This window comes from Ptychodera flava, chromosome 4, assembly GCF_041260155.1.
Source record: "Ptychodera flava strain L36383 chromosome 4, AS_Pfla_20210202, whole genome shotgun sequence".
Lineage (NCBI taxonomy): Eukaryota > Metazoa > Hemichordata > Enteropneusta > Ptychoderidae > Ptychodera > Ptychodera flava.
In genome coordinates this window covers 11,790,942-11,806,001 of record NC_091931.1, presented here as the reverse complement: position 1 = coordinate 11,806,001, position 15,060 = coordinate 11,790,942, and the positions used below count along the sequence as shown (strand labels likewise).

At 38.6% G+C, this 15,060-nt stretch overlaps 1 protein-coding gene across 1 annotated transcript; it reads right to left on the bottom strand.

The window, feature by feature from the left end:
- Positions 1-9,455: 9,455 nt before the first annotated feature.
- On the bottom strand, positions 9,456-10,466 carry LOC139130610 (D(1)-like dopamine receptor). The gene has a single exon (XM_070696361.1). It carries the CDS (start codon positions 10,464-10,466, stop codon positions 9,456-9,458), a length of 1,011 nt encoding a protein of 336 aa, XP_070552462.1.
- Positions 10,467-15,060: the final 4,594 nt, after the last annotated feature.

The window sequence follows — 15,060 nt, the reverse complement described above, 5'->3', positions numbered from 1 at the left end:
TTGTGACGTCAGCATCAGAAATGAAAAATTGACAAATGAAACTCCCGGTTCTACACCAAATGTCGATATTCGATTTATTCCAAGCATATTGTAAAGCGATGGTCTTTGTATCTTCTCACTTATTTCATGCGAACAATGCATAGGTGCTGGATTTCAAACCAATATGCGTTTAGTTCTCCAATATCATCATCAAGTATAAGCTGGCAGCGATTGAATCCGTGGCATTTTTAGGCCAACCGAATTTTAATATAGAAATCGAAGAAGGAATTCTGAAATATCGTCATATTTCTTTCCGTGATTGTCGTTTTAGAGTTGGCATTTCCGACATCGGATTTTACATGTAACGCCGTGCATTACGCGGCCATCTTATATTTGATGATGATATTAGAGAACGAAACGCCTTATAGCTCGAAATCCAGCACATATGTAATGTTCGCACGAAACAAGTGAGAAGGTGTAAAGACCATCGCTTTGCAATATGCTAGGAATAAATCAAATATCGAAATTTGGTGTAGAACAGGAAGTTAATTCGTTTGTCAATTTTTCATTTGTAAAGGCGGAGCCTCCTTTTATAAGGGCGCAAAGCCGTGGTTGCGTTCACTGTGTAAGTGGACACCAAATAGGCAACACGCGGGCACACGCTTCAGAAACTGCCACTTTTTAGTTTTTTTTCCGGCTGCAACAGGGCAGACAATTGCCAAGCGGTCAGCGCGAAGATGCTGCCGATCGAACTCTGTGGTTATATTCAAATTCTAACGCACTGGAAGACGATTTTTTAGGAAATGCGAGCGTTGGTGTTGGGAATCAATGACCGCTGGCGATTTGAACGGACCGTCAATCAAACGCTTGTATAAACTGTATTTGCAGAATTAGCAAAAGATGCCAAAAGGTTGAGATCAGTTTGTGTAAATTAATGACAGGGAGGAGAACACCACTAATGCGAGAACCCTGGGATTGACAATTGTGGCTTTAATGTTGACCTTGACCTGGTGTCACAAGTCGGACGGCCATGCCAAATATATTAAGTTTTACATTAAACGAACGTTTCAGTCAGGCATATTTAATTACAAACGAGATTACTCTGCTTTGTTTCCGAAACTGACGGCACATGGTCACCATGCTCCCCCCCCCTCCCCCCCCCCCCCATCCAAATAGAGCTGTTATGGAGTTGCGTGTGACAGAGTGGACAAAGTTTCAGGGTAACTACTTTTCGGCCAGATGCGTTCCTTATTGAAAATAAAATAATTAATCGATGGGGGTTGATAAACACGTAATTTGCAATTCTCTACAGCTCGATGTCTTTTCTTAATTTCTTTTTTCACTTTTCCCGAGATCAAGTTGTGCCTTTATGTAACTATCATCAACTGACAACTGTTTTACATCCACAACTGTCCTTGTGACAGACTTTCAAATCAGCCTCAGGCCGAGTAAAGAGCGGCTCAGCATGGACACTAACTTTGCAGTTTTATCAGAAAGTACCACAAGGGCAGGAAGGAGCACGCTTTTTACATGTAGACAAAAGCTATTGAGGAAATCGTCGACAGTATAGGCGCGGATGGATGTTTTTTTAAAAATGTATCAGTCTGAGTGAGACGGGATCATCACTAAAAATGTAACATTGTCGGGTCCAAACCAATATCGAAAATCGCATATCCGACATAAGGGGCAGTGTATCAAATTGCAATATTTGATTTTGTTGCACGCATAAGACAGAACACGTCGCACCAGTGCAACTACTTCATGCGCAATATTGCTAGTCAACACTCGTAAACATCAATTTAAAGCAAATTCCACACAATGTTTCTTTCTTTCCAAACTAGAAACATGCCTTGCCACAAAATGTATCGCGCACCTCGCGCAACTTAAATTTTCGAATTCATTCACAAAATCGCATCGGTTTATGTAAAATTAACTTGTAAAAGTCATTTCCTTAGGTCTGAAATCTGTAACAAAATGCAATTTAGACATAATTTATCATGTCTTTCTCTGATTTCCATATCGAAATATGGTTGGCCTAAAAATGCCACGGATTGTAATGCACGGCGTTACATGTGAAATGAGATGTTTTATATGCCAACTCTAAAACAAAATATGACGATATTATTGCTTCATCGATTTCGACATTAAAATTCGGTTAGCCTGAAATCGAAATGAAATTGTTGGACATAAATTCTAGTCCTCACTTTAATTAATTTTTTCAGCATAGCAATGGCCATTAGTCATAAACAGGCTATGTTGAAATTCTTAATGCTGGGCATGTGTTCATACTCTAGGGTCAGAATGGGAATGTTGTGTTGATACTCAGAACAAAAGGACTGAAACAGTCGGAGTTACTGTGCCTTTAATTCAATAGTATTGTAAGCCTAAGGAATGTATATAAGGTATGTAAAGCCTCGTTTCAAAGTATTGAATTTTGCATTTTGAATTTTGCATTTTGCATTTTGCATTTTGAATTTTGCATTTGGAATTTTGCATTTTGCATTTTGAATTTTGCATTTTGCATTTTGCATTTTGCATTTTGCATTTTGCATTTGAATTTTGCATTTTGCATTTTGAATTTTGCATTTTGCATTTTGAATTTTGCATTTTGAATTTTGCATTTTGCATTTTGAATTTTGCATTTTGCATTTTGCATTTTGAATTTTGCATTTTGAATTTTGCATTTTGCATTTTGCATTTTGAATTTTGCATTTTGCATTTTGAATTTTGCATTTTGCATTTTGAATTTTGCATTTTGAATTTTGAATTTTGAATTTTGCATTTTGCATTTTGAATTTTGCATTTTGCATTTTGCATTTTGAATTTTGCATTTTGCATTTTGCAGTGCAAAATTCAAAATTCATTACTTGGAAACCATGACTTATATACTTAATACATATCTTAGGCTTATATGTAATACAATTGAATTAAAGGCCCAGTAACTCCGACTGCTTTTAGTAGTTTTGTTCTGTGTATCAACAAAACATTCACATTCTGACCCTATAGGATGAACACATGTCCAGCATTAAGTGTGTTGTGCAAAGCCGCTTTGTGCTGTAATAGGGTATAAACATAGTCTATTTTAACTTTTGTGGTCTATACTGAGACCAAAAACACAAGAAATACGATATTCGACTAGGCATGGCGAGTAAACATCCTCTTCATTACATGTTATAAACAAATAAAAAAGATATCGAGCTGAACTATTTCGTATTCTTTGGTTTTTGGAAAAGAGATGCAAATTGAATGTGCTGTTAAATTTATTTTTGAACTCCAGGCATTATTGTTTTTCATGAATTTTGCTGCATTCATCATTAGAGTTGACGTTCAATTGTCGACCACTCACGATTTAGCAGAAATTAGAAGAATGCAGGCAGTGTAAATTACTTGCTATATAACATTACTTGTTTAAAGCTCCCTGAGCAGAATCTTTTGGCTGTTTTTTCAGAAATTTTGTTTTGTGGTTTCCACTTCACTTTCTGCATTGAATCCCTAAACTGCCATTTAATGCCAAGTATTTAGCATATCAACGTAACCTATATGAGTAAAATCTCCATTGTTATTGTTGAAAATTGTATTCAAGTCCGGATTAGAATTCATTTGTAAACAATAAACAATGATCACTACACACATACAAGCTGTATTGTTAAAAAGGATACTCGAAATTTCAGCATGATAAAGGATTGGGGTCAGACACGGTAGTTGATATACAGAAGCAGGGTACTGAAAAAAAGTGCCACAAGTTACAGCTTATGTCCCTTTAATAACAAGCTCTATGAAACCTTAGTTCCCTGAATATTAGGTTTACATATACAATATTAGGTCAACATGGTCAAATGTAAAAATACCACTATTTTTCTGTTATGCTTACGATGGCTTGTCGTATCCCTATCACTTGTATTCCGAAAAGACCGTAATATTGACTAAAAGGAAGTATTTTAACCTGTATAGGCAACCCATAAAAAACTGACCATTTGTTGTCATATCATCAGAAAATCAGCCATGCCGCTGTAATTATGTCGTCGCCAGATTGATACTTTTCACGGCCCAGATCACAAACAAATACTTTAGATCGAAACTTTGAGATGAGAAAGCAATCTTTGATGAAGAACTCAAAATAGTTATGAAAATCTAGCCATCATAAATATCCGACCAAGATGGCTTCTGTCAAGCCTCGTTTCCAAGTATTGAATTTTGAATTTTGCATTTTGAATTTTGCATTTTGCATTTTGCATTTTGAATTTTGCATTTTGCATTTTGCATTTTGCATTTTGCATTTTGAATTTTGCATTTTGCATTTTGCATTTTGAATTTTGCATTTTGCATTGGAAGAACTCTCTCGGCCATCGTACGAATCTCAGGGATCAAATGGTTGTTCACATTCATCAGAAGAGGGGGAATAGATTTGATGAATACTTTCGAGTCGAGTTAATAAAATCTGTATAATTCACTCTCAATAGTAGACTCGTTTGTATATTATTCTTAGTCCATCGATTATGGTATCTGATTGAGATATATAAATATATATATATATATATATATATATATATATATATATATATATATATATATAATGGTTGTTGGAGAATTGATTTTACAATTTCATCTCTACAACGTTGTTTCGTGAGTGGCGAGACTCACTGATCAGGAGACTAGACTGGAGTGAATCTACATTAGGTACACATCGCTGGTTACGCAGATGGTGGAATTTTGGTGGAGATTGACAGTTGTTGCGTAACAATATATTGCTGCTGTTGTGAATATTCATGTTACGGAGAGGACTGATTTACTTCGTTGGATGTATTTAGGCGTTACTAGTTGTTGCATAACAATGTCTTCCTTCTGTGACGGCATGATGACACAAGTTCATTTCTTTATTGAGTGTGGAACATTCTGGACGGCGGATGATAATAAATTTTTCTGTTAAACAAAGGTTGCACCGCTTGTTAGTACTGTCATATGGCTTGGCTTTGGCTAAGACCTTCAATGAGATAGTGTGCGTGATGTTGTTGTCCTTTTGCGTCCAAATGTGTTTACTGAGTTCGGCGGAGTTTCTGGAGCGTACATGTCGGAATATTGTAATGTGGTTTCTGTATCTTGTCTTGAAGTCGTTCTCTGTTAGCCCAACGTACGTTTCGGAGATGTTGTTGTCTGAGCGTGTGACTGTGGCTTGGTAGACGATGGAGGCTTGAAGGCACGAGTTACCGTCGAGTGGGCATGTGTCTATTTGTCGGCAGTTGCATGTCTTGCTGTTGTTGGTCTCGGTGGTATTGTTGTTGCGATGTGGTTTCAAAATGCGTTTGTTGTGGCTGTCGATGATCTGCTTCGTGTTGTTCATGGTGCTGTAGCTGATCTTTATGGTGTTTCTGTTGAATATTTTTCTGAGCTTGTGATTTACCGGAAAACATTTGGCTACTATGGAAAGGAATCTCTGTCCGATGTTGGTGCTTACATATATCGAAGTATACAGATGTCCTCGTGGGAAATTACAGTGCAAACGAGTGCTAAAGAGTAACTTGATGCTTACCGCCCTCTCGAAGTACGTCTGGTCCCTCAAACAAAAGAACCAGGTGTTTGACATTTCATGGTCAATTATTGACAAAGCATCAAGTTACTCTAACATAAGGAAGCGATGTAATCTTTGTATATCAGAAAAGCTACACATTATCAGTGCTGACAAATCTACGCTGTTAAACAAACGCTGGGAGCTGGTTTCAAAATGTCGCTACCAAAACAAATATTATTTATCAAATTTTAACACCACCTACAAATAGAATGATACGCCTCGATCACACATATATAAGACTGTTGAGCTAAGAATCCTTTCACTACTTCTTCTGTCTGATGATTGCAGGATACTTGAAACTTAAGTAACACATATCATTACTTTGCACTTGAAGTAAATTTTGTAATTATATATATATATATATATATATATATATATATATATATATATATATATATATATATATATATATATTACACAAATTAGTTCGTGCAAAGTAATTATATCTGTAACTTAACTTTCATACATCTTGCAATTTTCAGACTGATTTTCTTTAGTTCGGTTCTTCACGCTCATATACACGGTAATGACGTTAATGACGTACAATTATACTATAACCTTTCGATAAATAATATTTGTTTTGATGGCGACACTTTCAAACCGATTTAGAGCGTTTATTAGACAAAGATTAAATCGCTTGCCTATAATGCTTATATCAGAGTAACTCGATGCGCTGTGAATGATTGACCAAGATACATCAAATTCCTGGTCTTTGTTCTTGAGAGACAAAAATACTTTGATAGTTCAGTCCTGTTCTCATACTCTTTGATTGCATGTGATCAGCGAAGCGTATCTTGAAGGGATTATCAGTGAAGTCTAAGTAAACCTCTTTATTGACTCCGTGTTGAGGCTTTGGCCTTGTAAATGACACTTCTGTAACCAACATCACTTACAACGATCTCTGACAGCGCAGTTTATTTAAGAATGAAATATCATGTGTGTGAGTCTTAGCACATACATACATACATACATACATACATACATACATACATACATACATACATTTATGAGAGAAAAATATATACATATGCGTGTGGTATATTGCTGTACGTATGTTTAGAGAGAGAGAGAGAGAGAGAGAGAGAGAGAGAGAGAGAGAGAGAGAGAGAGAGAGAGAGAGAGAGAGAGAAAATCATTGTGAATGCAGAAAACAACATTTGCGAAAAGTCAGTGGTAATACAATACTGATACTGATAACTTTATTACACAATTGTAATACATTTTGATGTGCGATTGATTTAACTCTGTCGGATGTCGACGACTTTACCAGCTCATGCACTCTCCAGACGACAATACATCATGAATATTATTATAACCAAATGCTAAAGTGAAGAAACCTTGTGACATTCTTGACTTAATTACGCTGCGGAGCTAGCTCGATACACAATATTACACCATAACCACTCCACTAAGATTATCTTAGTATCTCTTAAAATTTAAAATACCGTGACTTGATAACATTTGATAAACCTCAAGAATAATTAAGTCATTGGTAGGTAAATGCAAAAGTTGAAACTTTTGAACGGTGATCTCCGAGAATAATAATTCACCGACGAATAGATGCAGTAATGCACTGTTTGAAATTAGTCTCAGTACTCGGCTATCACTAAATATTCGATTCTTAATACTACAAATAAACTACTCGCTAAAATGATACAAAACGATGTATTTTGTTTCTCATGCATATTTAAGAGACAAGTAAGTGGTGCAATACATAAAGTCTAAGTATAGTGAATACCAACAACCTAAGTAGGCTGTAAGCTGTAATGAAATGTTTAATATAATTAGTAAAATTGCGCTGCGAATCAAAAAAGATCGCGTAACACAGTTGAAGAGCTTCGAAGTTAAAGTGCGAAAAAAATCTCGCGTTAAATGTGAAGTCTAAGGCGGTTCTAAATTATGATTAAATATAGGGTTTAAAATATACAACTTCCACATTCAAAAGCTCATGTTGATAATAATTTCTAAGTCGTCTTATTAATGCAGTCTAAACAGGGTAAGTTACAATTAAGTGAAAGGTTAAATGTAAATACACTCCAAATTCCAATTCAAAAAGTTCCTGTTGATAATACAGTATACAGTTTAAGTTGATTCAAGTTGAATTACAAGTGTGCTTCCAGTTCAAATTGATCGTATATATGTATAATAAGAATAAAGGCGTTTACTTGAAAGATTTTCAATCCATCGTAGATCGAAGTAAATTTCTGACTCCATTTTGTCCTGGCCATTTCGCTTTCCTCAGTCTGACAATGTGACATAGCCCTTACATTTTGTGGTTGGCACAGCCAGTCATGTGACCAGACTTGTATCATCATACGCACGCCTTCAATCGAGCGTTCCCCACAACATGGTCCCTCTATCACGGTCCCCCACAACAAGGAATCCAGCGATACCCACTCGGACTTCTTTAATTGGTGAAATAAAGCTCTAGCAACCACCAACACAGATAAGGATTTGGTATTCGTCTGAGAATGAAGGCATTAAAAGTGGCGAACTGTACAAAGACTGTAAAGGAATACTGTACAGCCTCGTAGCCTTCCATAGCGAGGTGGAAACTTTCAGTTGGGAACAAAGCTTGCTCAGCAAGCTAGAGACACTTTCGGAGACCTTTTTAGGCGATCGTGCCAGAGACACTCTATTTCTGACATGTGTATCACAAAGTGAATTTCTAGAATCAGAGCGTAGATGGGTAACGGACAGAGTCTGAAGCCAATTAACATGAAATCGATGTTCAAGTTGAGATAAGACTCATTTCAGTTTTGAAATCGAACGTGTAGGAGAACACCAAACCTCAGAGTTCGACTGGAGAAAAATGAGAATGCCAGAAAAAAATAGAAAAATCATTGCGATGTACGATGGATTCGACTAAGTAAAGTCTGTGCATTTGTTTACACAAAAGGTCTCTACAAAACAAACATCATGGACACATATGATGATAAATGGTGTCCAATTAATAACACGCCCTCATGTGATGGTTGATCTGATAATAATGCACGCGGTTTCCGTCATTGCCACTCTAGTCGTTTGGAATTGTGTTCAAGTTGATACCAGTAGCAGAAATATGACATAAATTTGATGTAACTATGAATCGTTCCCTCTTCTTTTGTCAAATTAAATATATTAGCGCTTGGACATCTGATTCTAGAACTAAAACCACACTGAATTATGCAATGATGTAACTTGTTCATCGTTTGACGACGTTAGTGCCTTGAGCGGAGAAGAAAGTCGAAGTTTCTGAAAGTAATCCTTGCGGATAAAACTGGCCATAACGAACCGTTCTGTATCTTAACGTTGATAGGCTTAATATTGCATCGCCTTCCAAAGTCTCCGTAATGACTGCATTTTCATGGAGGTTACCTCCATGGCATTTCAAAATAGTGCTTTTGCATCGTTCTTCACAAATTTAGTGGGAATGAGTGAATTTCTCATTCACGCAAAAAGTTTCCTTTATTCGTCCAAGTCTGAGTTTGCCATTTTTAAGCTAACGGCAAACCACGAGAAGGAGAACGTCTCAAGTCAGTGTAATGCTCTTCTCATTGGGTCTGCAGCTATGTCTGTCAGCTAACATGATAATGTTCCCCTATTAACTGTGAAGGGATGTTTTAACAACATTTGTTGATTAGCAGCCCTAAATCTCACAGTTGCGACGGAGATGCAGTTTAGGTATTCAGAAGGGGACGACATCGAACACGACCTGACGTTAACAACTTTTAAGTCTAAAATACAGGTGTATTAAAACCGGATGACGTCACGACCTTGTTTGCTTTACAGGATACCAAAGTTTTACCAAGAAATGTTACCGCGTGTGTCGGGGACTCGCTTGGGAACTCGCTCACTCTCAGTAAAGTTTCTATCATCAGATGGCCGGCAATCAGGATAGCGTATATTCGTGATGGATCCTCTACTGTATTCATTCCTGTACGATTAGTGGTCCAGTTTGTCGCTTCAATATCTGTTTACACGCTGCACGTAGAGGTTTGTTCAAAGAATACAATATTGGATTGATTGCCGAGTTCAGGTGCGACAATCTCAGCACGTTTGCAGTGATCGTAATGGAGATCTGGCCACCACATCGTTTACATAATAAGGTGGTAAGCAAAGAGATGATGTTGATTGGACACCAGAAAAGGAGAAACGTCGCTGCTATCGACGCGGCCAAACGCACTGCGTGAAGCTCCTTTTTTGTGAGATGTTGTTGACTCGTCATCGAACCAGAGCTGGGCTCTGAAGCCTGTCCTGTTGCTGATACGTTCAGCGATGCTATTCGTCGATGCTGATCTCTAACCAAGAGGGCGATACGTGTGGTGCCGATGAGTAGAAACAAAGCAGGCAGAAGAAACTTCATGGTAAAGAATACGATGGCAAGTTGTTTTGGTGGCTTCTCTTGAAAACATTGCATATCGACTCGCACGCTCTCCGCTCGTGCTAATTTCTGTACAGCGTAGGCAGCCCAAGCAACGGGAAACGCCCATGCAAATGTCAATGTGGCACACACCGTCTTTCCTGTCACCAAAAACGGGTATCGAAACGGGTAGAAAATCTTGATGTACTTATTAAGTGTAATCAAGGCAACAATGAAAAGATTTGCTGTTTTTAGAGTTACTTGGATAGCCCGTAGAGTTGCACATGTCAGCGGGGATGGATACCACAGAATATACACCGTTGCTTCGTAGGGTACGTTCAGTAGCCCAACCAAGACATCACAAAGGCTCAAGGAGAACACAAAGAGGTAATCATAATTGTTTCGCAGTTTTCGGTAAGTCAAAATAGCAACAAGAATCAAAGAGTTACTTGCGATTATGGCCACAGCTAGGCCTATCATTAGAACAGCGCCTGCGTAGTCTGGAGACACATCTGGATCTGCAGATGTCGAATTACAGCAGTTGGTAGCAATCTGGTTGCTTGTCAACTTTCCAACCATCTTGATAGCTTGAGGTTCGGAGTCGTGCTAACTGAGACTGTCGCGTGTGTTCACCACTTATATAGGTTGCTGGACTAAAAGTGATTGGCTTGGTGGCAAACGGAACATTTTAATAGTTCAAGGGATGTCGTTTACACCTTCCATGGCATGTGCATCATTATGTATGCATTTATCATCGATCGGACATTGTTTAATTTTTTTCATTTTAGTGTCTTCGATCAAAGACAACAACATCATGCTTGTGTAATTTTCGAAAGTCTGAAAAAAAAACTTTACATGGCGATAAAAATATAACAATCTGAAACTACTTTTCAGTTTCATCTAGGAATATTCTGATACAAAAAACCTTCGTTATGTATTCAAACGACTGTATTTGCTTAGGTTTATTAGTTTCATTTCAGCAAGTCATGATCAAAGCGAAAATTGAAATTGCCGGAATTGTTGAGGTACTTATTTGAAAGATAAACTCCATAAACATTGTTACTTGTCAGAAACAACTACACTGACTCGGTGAATTTGACGTTGTTGTGAAATCCTCAGTTAAATTGACGCATCTTCCTAAACGTAATGGTTCAAACATGACTTGTTTAGACCGGTATAATAGATTTGCTCCCCTGAAATTAAAACAAAGGCAGTCGGCGTGGTTTCATAAAGTTTTTAACTCGGAATCAGTGAACCCGCGCTAGGCTGATGCCATGCTAAATTATCACGTTCATGAGATGTGCTATTGCCTTGAGATTCGAATGTGGAAAGCCTTGTCATCTGATAACTCATTCGTGAGTCTATTGTAAGGTTAGGTCCATTCACTTAGCGGTTTGCACGTATTACCTTACATTATCTGCCGCTTGACGGTCTTTTCAATTTTATTGTCGAAACTCAAGCGTTGAGAATGAAACGTTCCTTCAACGTCCCTTAGATAACGTAACTTGAAACGGGACAAAATGATGTTATATTACAAGTTATGAAGAGGTGTGAATGTTTTCCCCCAATGGAAACAACATTGATTACAAACACCCAACATGTTCTGCACATATAACTAACGTGTCTACACAGGCGGCCCAGGCACTATTAATAAGCTAATTATTGAGTTTTTCTGTGTTCTCTACCAGTTCCTCTCCTTTTCTTCATGCTCTGACTGATCGTAGTAAATAAAATAAATGACTAGCCTAACCTAGCCTCTTGACTCTTCATTTATTTTACACCCCATTACAAGGACGTTTATCTCACATATACACACATCTTGTAATTAATTAGTCAACACAACTAATTATGCTAATCCGTGGACTTATCAGGGATTGTATTGGTTGGTCAACATCGCGAAAGATAGGAAAGGTCGCATCTTTATCTTTCCAATGTTGACCAACCCTTGAAGGTTGCATGGTCGGCACTCTTCGGAAAAGCGAGGTGAGAGCTACCTGAGGCGAGGCGAACATGGATGACTTTCGTAACCGCTTCACGCCTTGAACAATATCCGTTGCCTGTCTGTTTCTATTTGTCTGTGCTCTAATTAATGTTGTGCAAGGTAGTGTGATCGATAGTTTTAATTCCACATTTCTTCAACAATTGTAAGTACTTGTATGTAACTTATTTCCCTTAGGTGTCGTCTTGTTCGATGTAATAGTTTGCATGGTAGCTGTCTGTTTGTGTTAATGTAGGTTTTATTTTGCTGACCGCTATGCTATTCTTTTATCTAACCTTAAAGGGTAAAAAACAAACAAAGTTTCTGACAGTTGTGTTTGTTAGTCTATCACAGTTTCTAGATATTCCCTACCTTCTCCATTTTTTAAATAAAAGATGTTCATACTTGACCGTCATAGATGTTCACACTTGTCAATAATTGCATACTGAAGTTACAAAACAGGACTGTTTGCCATTATTAGGAATAATAGTTTTGTCTTTTCAATTTTCCTTAAATTCTGCGATCATCTGCGTTACCGACTAATGGCTCTGTAATGCAACGAGAAGCATGAAAACCTTGGCCTTCATTCCATACATATTACCAGATAGGAAGTTCAAGTCTCGGCATGACGTAAAGCATGTGTGGGATGACGGCACAAAATTCCATTTGATTTTCTATATTTTCCGCAAACAAACAGTCTGAAACATAAAACAGACTTAAAGGGAGGCCGTCGTAGGAACTTCGCCCTCAGCTCGCTAGGGACCCTACGACCGATGTAAACACTACCTCCAAGGTACATTGGTGATTGATGAAAGTTTAACATGTTTGTCATAATGTACGTCGTAAAAATTTAATGTTGCAGCTATGCCGACATGATGCATCTATATATAGAGCTTGAAATACATTGTTTGTAGACAAGAAAGTTGCACATGCGCAGTTCCGACGACCGCTTCTCTTTAAATCACCGTGCTTGGATAATGCCGAAAAGTTAAAACTCTGTTTCCCAACTCAGACATTCAGTTGCACCGGGTGGCGGGACGCTGACACTTCGTCTGGTACGTAGATTCTGTACACATGGTTGTACCATATGTGAACTTTTAGATGAAAGAAACCAAGGCTACCGATAGATTTTTTTCGAAAGAATTCTTTGTCCGATGACCGCAAACAACAGAAAATTCAGAAAACTTCGGAACTTCCCTACGTTCAGTCTACGAGTACTTTGGACTAGACAACTTTGGTGACATATTCGGTGGTTTTCCTCATTTAGAAAAGAGAATATACTGAAAGAGTCACGCTAGAGTCCGAACGTTTTGTATTTTTGAATTGTTTGCGTTCAAATTTTCCGCATTGACACAGAGCTGAATATAAGGTGAAGACGTCACTGAATTTTAAGGATCAGTTTATTTGAGTAAATGTAAGTACTTGTATCAGTAAATTTTATAATAGGACCAAAACTTTGCACAATGATCCTCGGCTTTCATTCTTGAATCACGCGGGAGATGAATGAATGATACCAAAGTAAAGATTCCTTGAGAAACATTTGAGCAAACTTTAAAAAAAAATTCTGGTTTAAGGGGGTTCGTCACTAAGTTCCCATCTGTATAGAATTTGATAATAGGATGGAGAGAGCGGCCGAGTCTTTCATCGACACGTTTGACAAGGTACAAAAACAGCAAGATTGGTACTTGACATCAATGTTTGAAGGACATGCCCTATACTCGTGTTGGCGGCACGAAACGCGGTGATTCATGACAAAGATAAGTGGAAACACTTAAAGAGGCACTCCCACTTGGTAACATTTTTAAAACACATTTTTTAATGCCAACGGTCGATATTTGACATGGCGACTGCGCGCGGATCGCGAGATATCGATAAAAAACATGTCCTCAAAAAAAGTTAAAGTTTGAATTCCGGTGGCCCACCTGAATTCAGCTTCCGAACATAGAACGTTCGGCACTGGGGCCATTGTCAACTAAGCTATGGAGTACGAGTCTACGCTGACGCTGTTGTACGCCACAGCAGTACCACTCTCGTCGGTGAGCGGTCATGTCCCATGGGAGAAAGCCGAGTCCTACTGACTCGGCAAAATAAACGAAAAACAAAGTTTGCTGATTTCACCAGAATTCGCATAGGTAACTAGCACAGATAGGTGCGGTTGATAGTGGCCGCCGCGTGGTATGCGCGCATACCACACACGGCGGCCGCTATGTATCGAACCACGCGTAACTGTGTGGCAGGCGACAAAATGTAGTCATCAGAGGCAACTAATATTTTACACGTAAAAACTGATATCTGAGTGGTCTTGTTCAAAAATTTAATACAACTGATTGAGAATAATGAAAACGACAAAAACTAAGGAGAAGTTTTAAAAAAGAATTACCAGAGGTAAAGGCATTGCTTATGATGTATATAAAGTCATCGCAGTAGGAGGTAAATTAATTGCGTCATTCGAACGTTTTGGACTCCTTAGAATATCGTCAATCAGCACAACAACACACTTTCGGGGGATTTTGGGTCATAACCAGAAACGATCGTAAAACTTCGGGATGTAAAAAATACGCTCGGGAAATGACATGTTTTTATCGATATCTCGCGAACCGTGCGGAGTCGCCACGTCAAATATCGACCGTTGGCATTAAAAAATTGTGTTTTAACGCAAAGAAACGACACGGAGACAGGGCTTGGCCGAAACCCAGGGGCGATGGAACATCCGGGCGTCGTGGCGGCCTTTCCCGTGAAGCCAGTCGCAGATTTGAATGACCTCAAGGGAGGGCAACGTGTTACCCAGGATGCACCTACTGCCACGGCGGGGATGCACGGCGTCGTGGCGGCCTGGAAGATGACACGGACCCCTTGCGGGATCATGCCATGCATCGGGCAACGTGGTACCATGGTCCCTCCGGATCCGCGACAGCAGCCCCCAAATTAAAGCCAGCCCTCAGACCTGGAAGTCGTACAACTGATTATGGAACATCCTTAGGCGACTGCCACTATGTGTCAGGATAAACAACCGTTTATTGTGAATAGTTCATAGTTCATAGTCCACAGTTCGATGTTTAATCAAGTGACGTGTACAGTTCCACATATTGTATGCCCAACTTTGCTAACATAGTCATGTAGAGTTTGTACTGTAGATCGAGTGTCGTTAAAGTCCCACTAACTAGTAGGTGTTTCTAACACCTCATGTCCTAGAGA

What these genes read in the sequence shown, in the direction of transcription:
- LOC139130610 (XM_070696361.1), bottom strand. Translation starts at nt 10,466, where the DNA reads ATGGTTGGAAAGTTGACAAGCAACCAGATTGCTACCAACTGCTGTAAT.